This window comes from Eretmochelys imbricata, chromosome 2, assembly GCF_965152235.1.
Source record: "Eretmochelys imbricata isolate rEreImb1 chromosome 2, rEreImb1.hap1, whole genome shotgun sequence".
Classification (NCBI taxonomy): domain Eukaryota; kingdom Metazoa; phylum Chordata; order Testudines; family Cheloniidae; genus Eretmochelys; species Eretmochelys imbricata.
In genome coordinates this window covers 235,453,570-235,468,542 of record NC_135573.1, presented here as the reverse complement: position 1 = coordinate 235,468,542, position 14,973 = coordinate 235,453,570, and the positions used below count along the sequence as shown (strand labels likewise).

The 14,973-nt window shown below is 40.1% G+C and overlaps 1 protein-coding gene across 1 annotated transcript in view; it reads right to left on the bottom strand.

Annotated features, from left to right (window-relative positions):
* Positions 1-14,973, bottom strand: part of MYO3A (myosin IIIA) — a 204,365-nt gene that overhangs the window by 79,515 nt on the left and 109,877 nt on the right. The window contains exons 9-16 of the mRNA XM_077809469.1: positions 9,653-9,679; positions 9,201-9,300; positions 6,742-6,858; positions 5,758-5,862; positions 5,574-5,657; positions 4,061-4,263; positions 1,362-1,460; positions 1,147-1,261 (exon numbers count right to left, since the gene is read on the bottom strand). Coding sequence (XP_077665595.1) covers positions 1,147-1,261; positions 1,362-1,460; positions 4,061-4,263; positions 5,574-5,657; positions 5,758-5,862; positions 6,742-6,858; positions 9,201-9,300; positions 9,653-9,679 — 850 coding nt within the window. The remainder of the gene's footprint in view (positions 1-1,146; positions 1,262-1,361; positions 1,461-4,060; positions 4,264-5,573; positions 5,658-5,757; positions 5,863-6,741; positions 6,859-9,200; positions 9,301-9,652; positions 9,680-14,973) is intronic.

The following is a 14,973-nucleotide window of genomic DNA, read 5'->3' as shown; positions in this document are numbered from 1 at the left end:
TTATGTTTAAGATCCGCTAGGATTTCACCGTTAAGCCAAGCCGGTCGCCTGCCATATTTACTATTCTTTCGACTCATCGGGATGGTTTGTCCCTGTAACCTCAACAGGGATTCCTTGAAATACAGCCAGCTCTCCTGGACTCCTTTCCCCTTCAAGTTAGTCCCCCAGGGGATCCTGGCCATCCGTTCCCTGAGGGAGTCGAAGTCTGCTTTCCTGAAGTCCAGGGTCCGTATCCTGCTGCTTACCTTTCTTCCCTGCGTCAGGATCCTGAACTCAACCAACTCATGGTCACTGCCTCCCAGATTCCCATCCACTTTTGCTTCCCACACTAATTCTACCCGGTTTGTGAGCAGCAGGTCAAGAAAAGCGCCCCCCCTAGTTGGCTCCTCTAGCACTTGCGCCAGGAATTTGTCCCCTACGCTTTCCAAAAACTTCCTGGATTGTCTATGCACTGCTGTATTGCTCTCCCAGCAGATATCAGGAAAATTAAAGTCACCCATGAGAATCAGGGCATGCGATCTAGTAGCTTCCGTGAGCTGCCGGAAGAAAGCCTCATCTACCTCATCCCCCTGTTCCAGTGGTCTATAGCAGACTCCCACCACTACATCACTCTTGTTGCACACACTTCTAAACTTAATCCAGAGAAACTCAGGTTTTTCTACACTTCAACCATCCTTGCCAAAGACTCCTTATTTCAAACTCTAATTTAAAAAGTGAATGAAGCTTTCACGAACTAGGCTAAAATTATAGGCTTATTGATGGTTACAAACATTATTTTCTATGCACTTATTTTGTAATTAACCTTTTTTCAAATATTCAGCTGTGTTATGGCCACTGATTTTATAGTATTGTTGACTAATCATACTTTCTTAGTATATAGATGCTTAAACACTTTTAAAAGAATTAAAATATGTAACAATATCATGACAAACTGACTATGGAATATCCAAAAATGTCTAAGAATCATAGCCAAAGTAAGCAACATAATGAAGAAAACTGGTTGTATTTTTAGCCAAAATGAGAAAAATAGTGAAGGAAATTAGTTACATTCTTTGAATGCATTTCCCCTTTATTACCTCCTGTCACAGGAAGAAGCAAAGGAAGGTTTCAAAAAAAGAAAAAGATTGAAATGTTATCGGCACTCACCTCCATTGTAAAACCTATGACTTTGAAGCACTGCTCAATTAATTCAAACTGAGACTTATAGAAATTGTTGTTCATAAAATCTTGTGCTGTTCGGAGATGTTCATTTTGCAGATACCTGAAAAGGTTGAGGAACAAAGGGTTATAATCCAAATGAGGTTGAGCCAACTACAATGTATTCCTTAGAAATCAATTTATGTAAAAAGAAACTTCGTTACCTGGGTGGCTTATACTCTGGCAGTTTATAATGTGCCAGTTTTTTCTTTTCTGCTAAACCAGCATAGATGTAATAAAAAATATGGAAATTTCTCTCTCCCCTGAAACAACAAAAACAATTATTTGTCTGAGTAAGAAAGTTGTACTGCTAGATTTATTGATGGCATTGCTGCTATTGTTAAACATCATTAAAAATAGTGAGCCAGATCTTCAGCTGCTGTAAATTGACATGGCTCCATTGAAGTCAATGGAATTCCATCAGTTTATACTTGCTGAGTACTTGGTGCAGTGATTTTAACTAGTTCCATCTTTTACTGTGCAAGCTTTTTTGCGTGTCATATCTACCAATGCAGATGATGTAGAAGCAGCTAAATGTAGCACTGTGGTGTTTGATACAATAAGTAAATACTGGGTCGGATCTTGGAAATTGCCCACAACCTTAGTAAACTAACTGTGCCCTGAGGAACTCTGTTAAAATCTTCCCTCCCAGGCAGAGTTGCATTCTCACTATGGGTTTGATCCTGCAAGGTTCTGTGAGATTTGACTGATTCAGAAAAGGATTTAAGCTCATGTGTAAATTTAAGCACATTCTCCTGACATATCCTATTTAAGTGGTCCCACTGACCTCACCAGAAATCAGCAAGCCCAGGGAAAAAGTTCAATGCAAGCCACTATCATAGGGAAAAAGCCGGATTTTATTCCGAAAAATCCAAGATTCTATAACTGAAGTTCGATTGGGGAAAAACTGTCAATAACAGCGTTTCATAAAACTGGACCAAAACTTTAAATTGTGTATTTGCTAAATCAACTCAGAGGAAACAGAAGTAGTCATTTGTGTTGCATAAGGTAACAGGCTCTCACAGAATCGAAACACTCAGTTTTAGTCGGTGAGGGAAACATTAAAATTAGAGTTGGGGCAAGATTTCCCTATACCAAGTTCTAAACTTTTGCCATTAATTATTGTTAATGACAAAAACAGATCTACTAAAATAATTTTTTGTGTACTTTAATGTACTATATGTGAAAACAAACAGCTGATATTATACAGGAATTTACTTTCATATGAATTTATTCTATGAAGTGTTGTTTAATTTCTCTATCATTTGTTATTTTATTACACACACACACACTCTTAACAAATATATATGTGTACTTGGTTCATGCTTCTTTATAAGCAAAATTATATTAGAATCTCCAGGATTTAACCAAATATTTTGCATACAAGTTACATTACTAAGGGAAAATTAAAGGAAATGTAATCCAAACAATATACTTAACATAATATTAAGATCTTAATTTAAACTAGGGTTGTCAAGCAATTAAAAAAATTAATCGTGATTAACTGTGTGATTGATCTCACTGTTAAACAATAATAGAATAATATTTATTTAAATATTTTTGGATGATTTCTACATTTTCAAATATATTGATTTCAATTACAAACCAGAATACAAAGTGTATAGTGCTCACTTTATATTTATTTTTTATTACAAGTATTTGCACTGTAAAAAAATAAAAGAAATATTATTTTTCAATTCACCTAATATAAGTACTGAAGTGCAATCTTTTTATCATGAAAGTTGAACTTACAAATGTAGAATTATGTACAAAGACCCCTGCATTTAAAAATAAATAATGTAAAATTTTAGAGACTGCAAGTCCACTCAGGCCGACTTCTTGTGCAGCCAATCACTCAGACAAACAAGTCTGTTGATATTTACAGGAGACAATGCTGCCCGCTTTTTGTTTACAATGTCACCTGAAAGTGAGAAGCATGTCCTTTGGAATGGTGGCCAAAGCATGAAGGGAAATACGAATGTTTAACATATCTGACATGTAAATACCTTGCAATGCTGGCTACAAAAGTGCCATGTGAACATCTGTTCTCACTGTCAGATGACACTGTAAATAAGAAGCGGGCAGCAGTATCTCCTGTAAATGTAAACAAACTTGTTTGTCTTAGCGATTGGCTGAACAAGAAGTAGGACTGAGTGGATCTGTAGGCTCTGAAGTTTTACATTGTTTTGTTTCTGAGTGCAGTCATGTAACAACAACAAAAATCTACATTTGTAAGTTGCACTTTCATGACAAAGAGATTGCACTACAGTACTTGTATGAGGTGAATTGAAAACGACTATTTCTTTTATCATTTTTACAGTGCAAATATTTGTAATAAAAATATACACTGATTTTAATTAGAATACAGAATATAGTATATATGAAAATGTAGAAAAACATCCAAAATATTTAATGAATTTCAATCGGCATTCTATTGTTTATCAGTAGGATTAATACTTTGATTAATTGTGATTAATTTTTCTAATCATGATTAATTTTTTTGAGTTAATCGTGTGAGTTAACTATGATTAATCGACAGCCCTAATTTAAACCCAGACAACTAAAGATATTTAGAGTTAAAACTATTAGAATATCCTTAGCCCTGCCCACATATGCTTATCCTTTTTGCTGTACAATATATGCAAGATTTTTTTAAAAACAGACCTGCTTAAATAAACCAGAATGTAATAAAATATACTGTAAGCTATTTTAATTTAAGTTATACCTTTAGAACCTATCAACCTCTTGTTTATTTGAAAGAAAAAACCTTGCTAATCTTATACTGGAATATGGTACAAGATTTCCCAAATTGCACTCCTGCTTTGTCTACTTTAAAATGGGTCAATTGCTCCTTTTTACTTACACAGCCTGATGGACAACTCTGGATTTTTCGAGGAGGTATTCTGAAATTTGAGCTCCTACTACAGTTCCTCCACAAGTGAATTTCATTTCCAAGTATTTTCCAAATCTGCTGGAGTTATCATTGATAATAGTGCCTGCATTTCCAAATGCCTCTACAAGATTGTTCACTTGGAGTATCTTCTCCTGGAGAGTCCTATTATTAGCCTAGATATAAAAGCCAACATACAGAACAGTTATTGCTTAAAGCAGTCTCAAGAATAATCCCAAAATAACTGTTTTCAAATAGGTCTTTTCATTTACATTTGGTATTGAGAGTTTCAGTTTGTTTACTCTGTGTACTTCTGGAATCTCTATTTAGGTATCACAATAAGCATCAGATCTCTGTAATGAGAAAGAATTCCCTTCCTTCTTTTTTTCTCTTGCACCTATGGGCAAGGCCCTTTTCCTTGCCCACACAGGCCCCAATTCAGCAAGGTTCTTAAACACATACCTAGCTTTAAACACGTCAGTACAGTACTTAGGTAATGGGACTGCAACGTGCTTAAAGCTAGGGACACGCCTAAGTACCTTACTGAATTGGGGCCTCAACTTTTATCCATCCAACTATCCATCCCAGGTTTTTATACCTCACCCATCACCATGGTAAAGGAGCACCTCAGACTGATTTACTGTATGCTTGAAACAAGGGCTTAAGATGTAGAGTTAAATCCTGGATTCACTGATCTCAATGGGAGTCAATGACATAATTCCCTAATTACTTCAGTGGGGCCAAGAATTCACCCATGCACTCATTTTCAGCACAGTCTTTGTGTTTTCACTCTTAACATTGGGCCAATTATTTTCCCCATTAGATACCCATCTTCCTACTGTTATTCTAAGCAGGACACTCCTGCAGCCTTAAGAAGACATCCTAGTGCATTGACCTTTACTTACTGAATGTGCCACTGCTCATTTCACCCTGCCTTTAATATGCAAAACTCTCAAGATATGACCTAAACTTGGGCATACTTGTGATTTACTTTAAGGAGCCAAACCATCAAGTCAGCCTTTCTGGTCTGAATCATATGGAAAGACAGTGACACTGACAACAATCCATTGCTTAAGCGAGATGAACATGTCAGAAGGTGAAACAGAATCCTACATGGTACATTTTGGGAAAATTTAGGACAGTCCCAAAGGCAGGAGATTGCTCAAGAAGGGTAAAACTTTCACTGTGCTGTGTAATATTTTACAGCATTCCATTATTGTCTCCAAGTGGGCTAAGGCAGGGTTGAGCTGGGGGAGGCACATCATCCCCTCTCCGACACTGGAAAGGTTGTCTGGAGAAGGTAATATAGTCTTGGGCTATGTCACCTTTTCCACATCTTATCCTCAACCCTCCGCTAGCAGATTCCAATGCAGAATTAGGGTATTTGGGGTCTGTAAACGACACTGCAGGGTTGAGATTATGTTCCAATTTATTCAGGTTTCAGGCTTTAGAGAGACTTGTGGGAGCACCCACTTTAAAAACATACCTTTCCCAAGACCGTGAGCTGCTGAACCAGGAGGTGGGCACTCTGCGTCTTGCCAGCTCCACTTTCTCCAGAAATGACAATACACTGAAGAAGATAAGACAAGTCCATTTGCCCTCACTGCATCCCTCTCAGCAGAGCACAGGGTATGAGATATAAATCTGACTGTGTAAATAAATACCTTTACCTGATCCGAGTTGTATGTTACCATGGATTGGTATCCAATGTCAGCCACAGCAAAGATGTGGGGAGGATTGGCAGTCCGCTTTGCTCCAATATACAGTTTGGAATGCTGAGGGTCAGAACACTGCAAATGTTTTCTGAGTTCCTTTAATAGCTATTTTTGTATTATTTTATCATGTTTTCATTATATTTACTGATTGCTGTGCAGCATCCCTAGCATATTCGTAGGGGGGCTTCATAAATAAAGATTTATTAATTATTATTATTACTATACTAACTATACTGTGGACCAATGGATCCTTTGAATTATATTTTAAATACCATTAAAAAGGAACCGGTATACTTTGAAATCTCATCATGCCTTGATTATGAAAAATATAAAATCAAAATAATTAGATCAAGATTTCATGTTTTCAGGCACAAAGCACTGAATTACCATTTCATACCATTGTCTTTTCATACACCCATTTAGTATTTTGGTATGTTTTAAGGTGGCAAATGTTCTTTTCTTTACTTGCCATAACCAATAAACAAAGACAAACTTTTATTTGATCCAGACTGTCATATCAGTCACCAATTGCACAAGTAACACCAATTACACTGGTGTAAAACTAAAGTAAATGGGAGAACCAGGCTCTTAGTGTGAAGCACAATGAGGAGTAACACTGGGTTGCATAAGCCTCTATCAGAAAGTTAAGTGGAATTTGGGGAACTTATTGTACACAGGGCTTCACTCTGTGTGTGTGTGTGTGTGTGTATAGAGAGAGAGAGAGCATGAGAGACAAACGGTCTCATTTATGTGCAGGAATTCAGCATATAGTAATTAAACCATTTATATCAAAGTATATGCCCATGTGCATGCTAGAAGATGATTTATTGATAGTTCTATTACTTAGATGTTGTATTAAATCATCATGAGTGGTATGAATTTTCAAATTTCACTGGAAATCACTACAAGCAAAACACAACTGAAACTCATTCTTCACACCTGTGCAGAATAAAGGTCTAAGTTCCTAAAGGGATTGACAGCGATGAGAATGTCTCCTACATATGTGTAGATCTGATCTCTGGCATAGCTCTTCTGCAACTGCTCCGTTACTGTATTCTGTTGTAAAAAAGAATAGGAAAGCCAAGGCATGTTCAAGTTAATGCTTAGAAACACGTTGGTACCTTCAAACATAGTGGCATTCAGAGGCCACGATATTTTTGTATCGCCATCCCACATGAATCACAAACACATATCTTCAGATCTTTGTACAAATATTAACAAATTAATAATGCAGTAACTCAATCAATTTTATTCATTTAGGACTCCCTAATCTCTCTTTCTAAACTCCCTATCCCAAGGATTAATATCATTGTTCCATGCAAAGGTCACTAGACTGAATTCAGACATGCCCTTCCAAGTTCTCAGATTTTTTCCTAAGTTCTGATCATATAGACATAGAAGTCCATCTGTTTGGATCTCTCTGAAACCTTTTATACTGCATCTTTAAATGTGCACTCCTTGGAGTAGGCTAAAATCTACAAATGTAAATAAACAGATACTAATTTGAAGATATTCATATATTAACATGCTCTGGGATCAGCTCTTGATCTGGTTTGATGTCGGTTTTTTTACTGCCTGAGCAGTGAAAAGCAAACAGAAAGTTACCCTAAATTGGAAGCTGATTTCCCCCAGCACAGGAAAATCCTAGGGTGGCACCATGCTGGTAAGCCAACTCTTTGCCACTTGTCTCACCCCTCTTTTCTGCAGAGAAAGCTGAAAAGAGGCAGAAAAGGGTGCTCTGTCAAATCCCTATCTTAGGCACCAGTTGGCTGTAGCTTGGGGTAACACTAGTTTCAAGGACTGCTGCAAGTTACACAGGGTGCTGTTTCAATCCCCTGCTGGACCAGCATCAGGAGTGAAAAGGTTTTTTAGTCACCATCCCCACAAACTGTGGTGAGTGTAAATTTGATACAGTTGAGAACTGAACGGTCTGTATTTGAAAGAAAGAAAAATAGGGAGAAACTCAAGAAGCTGCAACAGGGATGGTAACATTTACTCCCACAGGGAAAACACGATGAAAGCATTTCACAGGCTTGGAAATCTATCCTGTTTCTTATTTTGAACCATACCTTTCAATATACTGAATATCATCTCCCTTTATGAGCATGACATGGCTTTCGTTGAATGGACTCCTTGGCAAAAAGTAGAAATCTTACTGTCAGCATATGGCTATTCTGAATGTAAATAAATGTTTGGATCTCTCTGAAACCTTTTATACTGTAAATAAATGTTTGGATGTGAGCTCTACCCATCAGACGAATAGCCTTGATTAGCTGAGCTACTATCCTATTAATTAGCTAATGTTTGTACAGTGCTTTGAAGATGTACAGCACTCTATAAGTGCCGTTATCACTATGCAGTGCTCACAGCATGTCTACAGAAGAGCCAAGTTCAGGGCTCACTAATGGTTGACGTGTCAGTGAAGTTTAATTTGCAGGTGGAGATTATTAATTTTATTCTCTTGTGTAGCAGTCCCTGAACCATTCAGCAGAGCAATGTTGGCATTTCATCCACATCCACCCACTGCCTCTGAACTCCAGGTAAATCATTATAGCCTGATTATTCTCTTTCCCATACACACTAGCATAAATCTGAGGTAACTCCGCTGATGAAAATGGAGTTGCACTATTGTCAAGTTAGAGAAAGAGGAGATTTAAGCCCTATGATTGCATTCCCTAGCCAAAAGGAAGTTAATGAAATGCAGAGAAATAACTGTTTGCACAAAGAATATTGCTAAGTAGCTCCCCGGGGGGAAAGCTTTAAAAGCAGAATTTTTGGTCACAGCATTCTTTTCCCTTCATGTTGCTTGTCAGAAAAGGGATCCACTTTTCAAACTTGGCCAAACAGCACTATTTTAAGTATCTAAAATGCTGCAAAAGTTGGTCTTCTGTGGCCAGACCCTGAGCTTGTGTACACTGGCATAGCACCACTGACTTCGGTGATGCTACAGCAGTTTATGCTGGCTAAGAATCTGGCCTATGACGAAGTGTTAACATTAAGCTGGGACAATTCCAGCTGAAGGTGGAAATGGATATGCTGTATCTAGAGCTGTCCCATCTTAAAGTTAAATCATCATCATGGAGCAGATTCTTGGCCAGAATAAACTGGCATGGCTCCACTGAAGTTAGTGGTACTATGCCAATTTACACCAGCTCATGATCTCGCTCGTGAGGATGTTTTGGCATTAAGATGGCACAACTCTATACACAACACATCTCATCTCACGTTCAACAATCTAGCAGAAGTCTGTAAAGTACCATGGACTACTATGTAATTAAAGTGTGAGAATGTAGGCTCACCTAAAAACAAGCTAGGTTAATCTACAAATACAGCAGTATTTTTTGACTCTTATCTGTACACTAGTTTCCAAGAAAACTTAAATAAATTAAATATCTTACCTCATCCAGTACCTCCAAGGTTGCTAAATCATCTACATCCTCCTGGTCTGAGGCTAGAGACCTACTGTAGTCCCCTTTCTTAGTATGAATTCGCTCAAATCTACAAAAGAAGAGACGTACGCTTTTCTGATGTAAGAAAACATTCTTTGCATCTTCAAGCTGTAGACACATTGAGAGCAACCCCCTAAAGATGTTCAAACATTCTGATGGATTGAATTCAAACTGATGAATGACCAAAATAGCAGGACAGAACAGAACTTTTTACCTCAGTACCCCCGAGGTTCGCTACTTAAAAATAAGGGGTTTGCTTCTGCAATTGATAGCATGTGGAAAGACTGCTGGACCTGTGTGGAGCTTCATAGAGCTCAACAGAAGCATAATAGTCCATTTGTGAGCCATCAGTGGTAGGACTGGAGCCATGCTGTATAGAAAAGGTAATAAACTTATAATACCTATAGTAGCTGTGTCTTGGCAGCAGCCTGGAAAAAATAAAAATTACTCAAATCAGTATTATGAATGGTACAAATCTGGGATGATATGATTGAATAGTATGAGAAGAATGACCACAGACAGCCTCCAGAAGGAAATATTTTTTAAAAAAATTGGTGACTTATAATTATTTAATGTTCATTTTATGGTAGTGCCCAGAGGGGCTGATTGGGAGAGAGCTCACATTGAGTGAGGCATTGTATAAACACGGAAGTACTAGACACAGTCCCTTTCCCAAAATGTGTACAGTCTAAACAGATATTTTTGGACTATATGGGAAAAGATTGTACAAAGGACAGAAGATTTCAAAACTGCCCTTTCTTATAAGCATGACTAATCTGTTAATTTAGCAATCTTAAGAGGCTATATTTTATTTTTAAATTGAACAAACAAACGGAAATCTACACATCATTGCAGAAATAATGAAGAAAAGCCACAAATGAATGGATCTCATACATGGCAGAAATGGCACATTGAGGGAATGGCAACTACTGGAATGGGACCCATCAACAAATTAATGAGGGAGTCAACAGAGGATGCAAGGATCATGATTCAGACTGGGTATATGTGCCACAAGAGAGCACAGAAGATCAATGAATGGGAATTCAGGAGCGTAACAGCAGAGGATTACAGACAGAAGTGAGTTTAAATGTCTAAGAGGGCAGCAGCAGCAAAAATCCATGAATTGGATCAGATCTCCTCATCTCACTTTTTTATACACCATGGAGAAAGGTAGAACAAAAATTGATTCTGGGGTGCGTCAACTGCGAAGCAGAGAGAAAATGGAGACTGTCCTGTGTGAGCTTGAGTTGGTAACCATCTTGATTTCAGAGAAGCCAGAGGAGGCCCTTTCATTCACTCGGATGCTGAGGTAAACACCAGGAGACAGGAACCTACTGGGCAGCTCATCCAAAGATGGAAGAGGGGGTGTGGCCAGCCAGTGCAGTGACATATAGGGGGTTGCCTAGCCCCATGACAGAGGTGTGGGAAGGCACCCACTTAGCAATGATAATGTTAAAGAGGAGTCCCAATACCTGGGGGAAGCTTGGAGGAGATCCTGGGAGGGAGGTAAGCAAATTATACTACGCCGGGTCTGTGTAACTTCATAGATCTGGGCTCAGGTTCTGACAAATCTTTTCACACAGCTTAATTAGAAGCATTTGGGCAATCTGAACTCCTAACATGCACAGGCTTCAACCCAAACGCTTAACATGCCTAAGGCAGAAGGAACTGCTATATCCAGGAACTAGTCTAGCATAGTGTCTAGCAGAGTGCATTGGTGCCTGTACACAGCAGCTTGTAAATCCCTGGAGATGGCGCTTCATACAGTCTCTCCAGGCTATTCGGCATTCAAGTCACAAGCTCACTCTGCACGCGTGTATACATTTCATTTAGCATTGCACTGAACTTCAATTGAGCATAATGACTATTTTCTGAGGGCAAGCGCGTGAGCAGCCCTGGTGCTGACGCAACGGCAGATGGGGAGGCAAGGAGCTTTTCCACCTTGTGCAGGAGCCAGCCACAACTACAGCATTTGCACGCTCTGCAGCACAGGGCAGGAGGTGCACACACTCCACAGCTGAGAAATTCTGCCTGTTTCTTCACCAGCTAGTTTAGTGGCTTGTGAAATTAAGTCTATTAATTCTGAGATAATGGACACAAACTGAGCCATCAGTGAAAATCACCATATACTTAACTGAAACGTTCAGAGTACTCCATGCTTCGAGCCAGACTGCAGCAATAAAAGCAGAGCCCCTGCGTTGAAGTCAGTCCTCTAGGGGGTAACTCCAGGAAGCACAATGCGCATCCTGGGGAGCACAAGATTTATGCTACTCCTTTGGAGGCTGGGGTATAATAAAAGTCCAATCTGTTTTTCCTACTGATATTCAGAACCCTGTGGGCTGCCATCAAACCGTCAATCAGCTGCAGCAGCACGGTAAAGCCATGAGTTTCCCGAGTCTTTTGTAACTGTCCTGAAGGTTTCATCACAGCGGGGTACAAAATGGCCCATGATTTCTTAGCTGCATTTAAAACACTCAGAAGCTGAAAACGTGTAGGAATAATGGCAGATGATCGATCTGAAGATATAACTACACTTCTCATAGAAGAGATTTTTCTGCTATACATTCTCCTTCTTCTTGGACGCTCTTGTGTAGTAATAATTGCCCTAGTCATACATGCTCTCCTATTATAATATTATGAAGACAGTTTTGGTTTTGTGTGCCATGTTATATTGAATATGATGTGAAAATATTAAACTTAATTATAATGCTCATCATTCCAATGTCTGCTGATGCTTGACTTTGTTTTCTTGACTATCTACAGGATGTTATTGCATCCAGGGGCAAAATCTGTAATTAATAACAGTAATAACCAAAATAATAATAAAAAAATAAAAAAGGTTTCATGTAAATACCCTGTGATACATTAAAGATGTGTTTATATACCTCCAACATTCTTTGCAGATTCAAATACAGAAAGTGCTTTAAGAGGGCAAATTATGTTTTGCTGAAAATAAATCGGTACATTTGAAGCAGCATACTTTATGCAGCTACACGAAGGTCATTTTGTTCTTTAGAATACATATCTGACATACTGTGGCTTTGATGAAGACTGAAAATGCACCCATGAAGAAAATATGTGGCAACTGACAGCGTTTTATTAAACTACATAAAGTTCTATTTTTTAACATTGCCAAAGGAGCACCCAAAGCAAAACCTTATGTCAATTCACATTTTCCATTTCTGTTGTAACTATTACTCACTGCATACTGCTGGGTTTTAAAAAAAATCGTACTGAATACTGGAGAGCATGATGGGCCCCTGGATTTCAACGAATGGCTACGCAGGAGGTGTCGGAGAGAAGGCTTTGGATTCTTTGACCACGGGATGGTGTTCCAAGAAGGAGGAGTGCTAGGCAGAGATGGGCTCCACCTAACGAAGAGAGGGAAGAGCATCTTCACAAGCAGGCTGGCTAACCTAGTGAGGAGGGCTTTAAACTAGGTTCACTGGGGGGAAGGAGACCAAAGCCCTGTGGTAAGTAGGAAAGTGGGATACTGGGAGGAAGCACGAGTGGAAGTCCTGGCACAGTCAAGGAATTATGATGTGATTGGAATAACAGAGACTTGGTGAGATAACTCACATGACTGGAGTACTGTCATGGATGGATATAAACTGTTCAGGAAGGACAGGCAGGGCAGAAAAGGTCAGGGAGTTGCATTGTATGTAAGAGAGCAGTATGACCGCTAAGAACTCCGGTATGAAACCGCAGAAAAACCTGAGTGTCTCTGGACTAAGTTTAGAAGTGTGAGCAACAAGGGTGATGTCGTGGTGGGAGTCTGCTATAGACCACCGGACCAGGAGGATAAGGTGGACGAGGCTTTCTTCTGGCAACTAATGAAAGTTACTAGATTGCAGGCCCTGGTTCTCATGGGAGACTTCAATCACCGTGATATCTGCTGGGAGAGCAATACAGTGGTGCACAGATAATCCAGGAAGTTTTTGGAAAGTGTAGGGGACAATTTCCTGGTGCAAGTGCTGGAGGAACCAACTAGGGGCAGAGCTCTTCTTGACCTGCTGCTCACAAACCGGGAAGAATTAGTAGGGGAAGCTAAAGTGGATGGGAACCTGGGAAGCTGTGACCCTGGGATGGTCGAGTTCAGGATCCTGACACAAGGAAGAAAGGAGAGCAGCAGAATACGGACCCTGGACTTCAGAAAAGCAGACTTTGACTCCCTCAGGGAACTGATGGGCAGGATCCCCTGGGAGGCTAATTTGAGGGGGAAAGGAGGCCAGGAGAGCTGGCTGTATTTTAAAGAATCCTTATTGAGGTTACAGGGACAAACCATCCCGATGTGTAGAAAGAATAGTAAATATGGCAGGCGACCAGCTTGGCTTAACAGTGAAATCCTTGCTCATCTTGAACACAAAAAAGAAACTTACAAGAAGTGGAAGCTTGGACAAATGACCAGGGAGGAGTATAAAAATATTGCTCAGGCATGCAGGAGTGAAATCAGGAAGGCCAAATCACACTTGGAGTTGCAGCTAGCAAGAGTCGTTAAGAGTAACAAGAAGGGTTTCTTCAGGTATGTTAGCAACAAGGAGAAAGTCAAGGAATATGTAGGCCCCTTACTGAATGTGGGAGGCAACCTAGTGACAGAGGATGTGGAGAAAGCTAATGTACTCAATGCTTTTTTTGCCTCTGTCTTAACGAACAAGGTCAGCTCCCAGACTACTGCACTGGGCAGCACAGGACGGGGAGGAGGTGACCAGCCCTCTGTGGAGAAAGAAGTGGTTCAGGACTATTTAGAAAAGCTGGACAAACACAAGTCCATGGGGCTGGATGCACTGCGTCCGAGAGTGCTAAAGGAGTTGGCGGATGTGATCGCAGAGCCATTGGCCATTATCTTTGAAAACTCATGGCGACCGGGGGAGGTCCTGGACGACTGGAAAAAGTGTAATGTAGTGCCCATCTTTAAAAAAGGGAAGAAAGAGGATCCTGGGATCTACAGGCCAGTCAGCCTCACCTCAGTCCCTGGAAAAATCATGGAGTAGGTCCTCAAGGAATCAATTCTGAAACACTTAGAGGAGAGGAAAGTGATCAGAAACAGTCAGCATGGATTCACCAAGGGCAGTCATGCCTGACTAATCTAATTGCCTTCTATGACGAGATAACTGGCTCTGTGGATGAGGGGAAAGCAGTGGATGTGTTGTTCCTTGACTTTAGCAAAGCTTTTAACACAGTCTCCCACAGTATTCTTGCCAGCAAATTAAAGAAGTATGGGCTGGATGAATGGACTGTAAGGTGGATAGAAAGCTGGCTAGATTTTCGGGCTCAACGGATAGTGATCAATGGCTCCATGTCTAGTTGGCAGCCGGTATCAAGCGGAATGCCCCACGGGTTGGTCCTGGGGCCGGTTTTGTTCAATATCTTCATTAATGATCTGGAGGATGGTGTGGATTGCACCCTCAGCAAGTCTGCAGATGACACGAAACTGGGAGGAGAGCTAGATATGCTGGAGGGCAGGGATAGAATACAGAGAGACCTAGACAAATTGGAGGATTGGGCCAAAAGAAATTCGATGAGGTTCAACAAGGACAAGTGCGGAGTCCTGCACTTAGGACGGAAGAATCCCATGCACTGCTACAGACTAGGGACCAAATGGCTAGGCAGCAGTTCTGCAGAAAAGGACCTAGGGGATACAGTGGACGAGAAGCTGGATATGAGTCAACAGTGTGCCCTTGCTGCCAAGAAGGCCAATGGCATTTTGGGCTGTATAAATAGG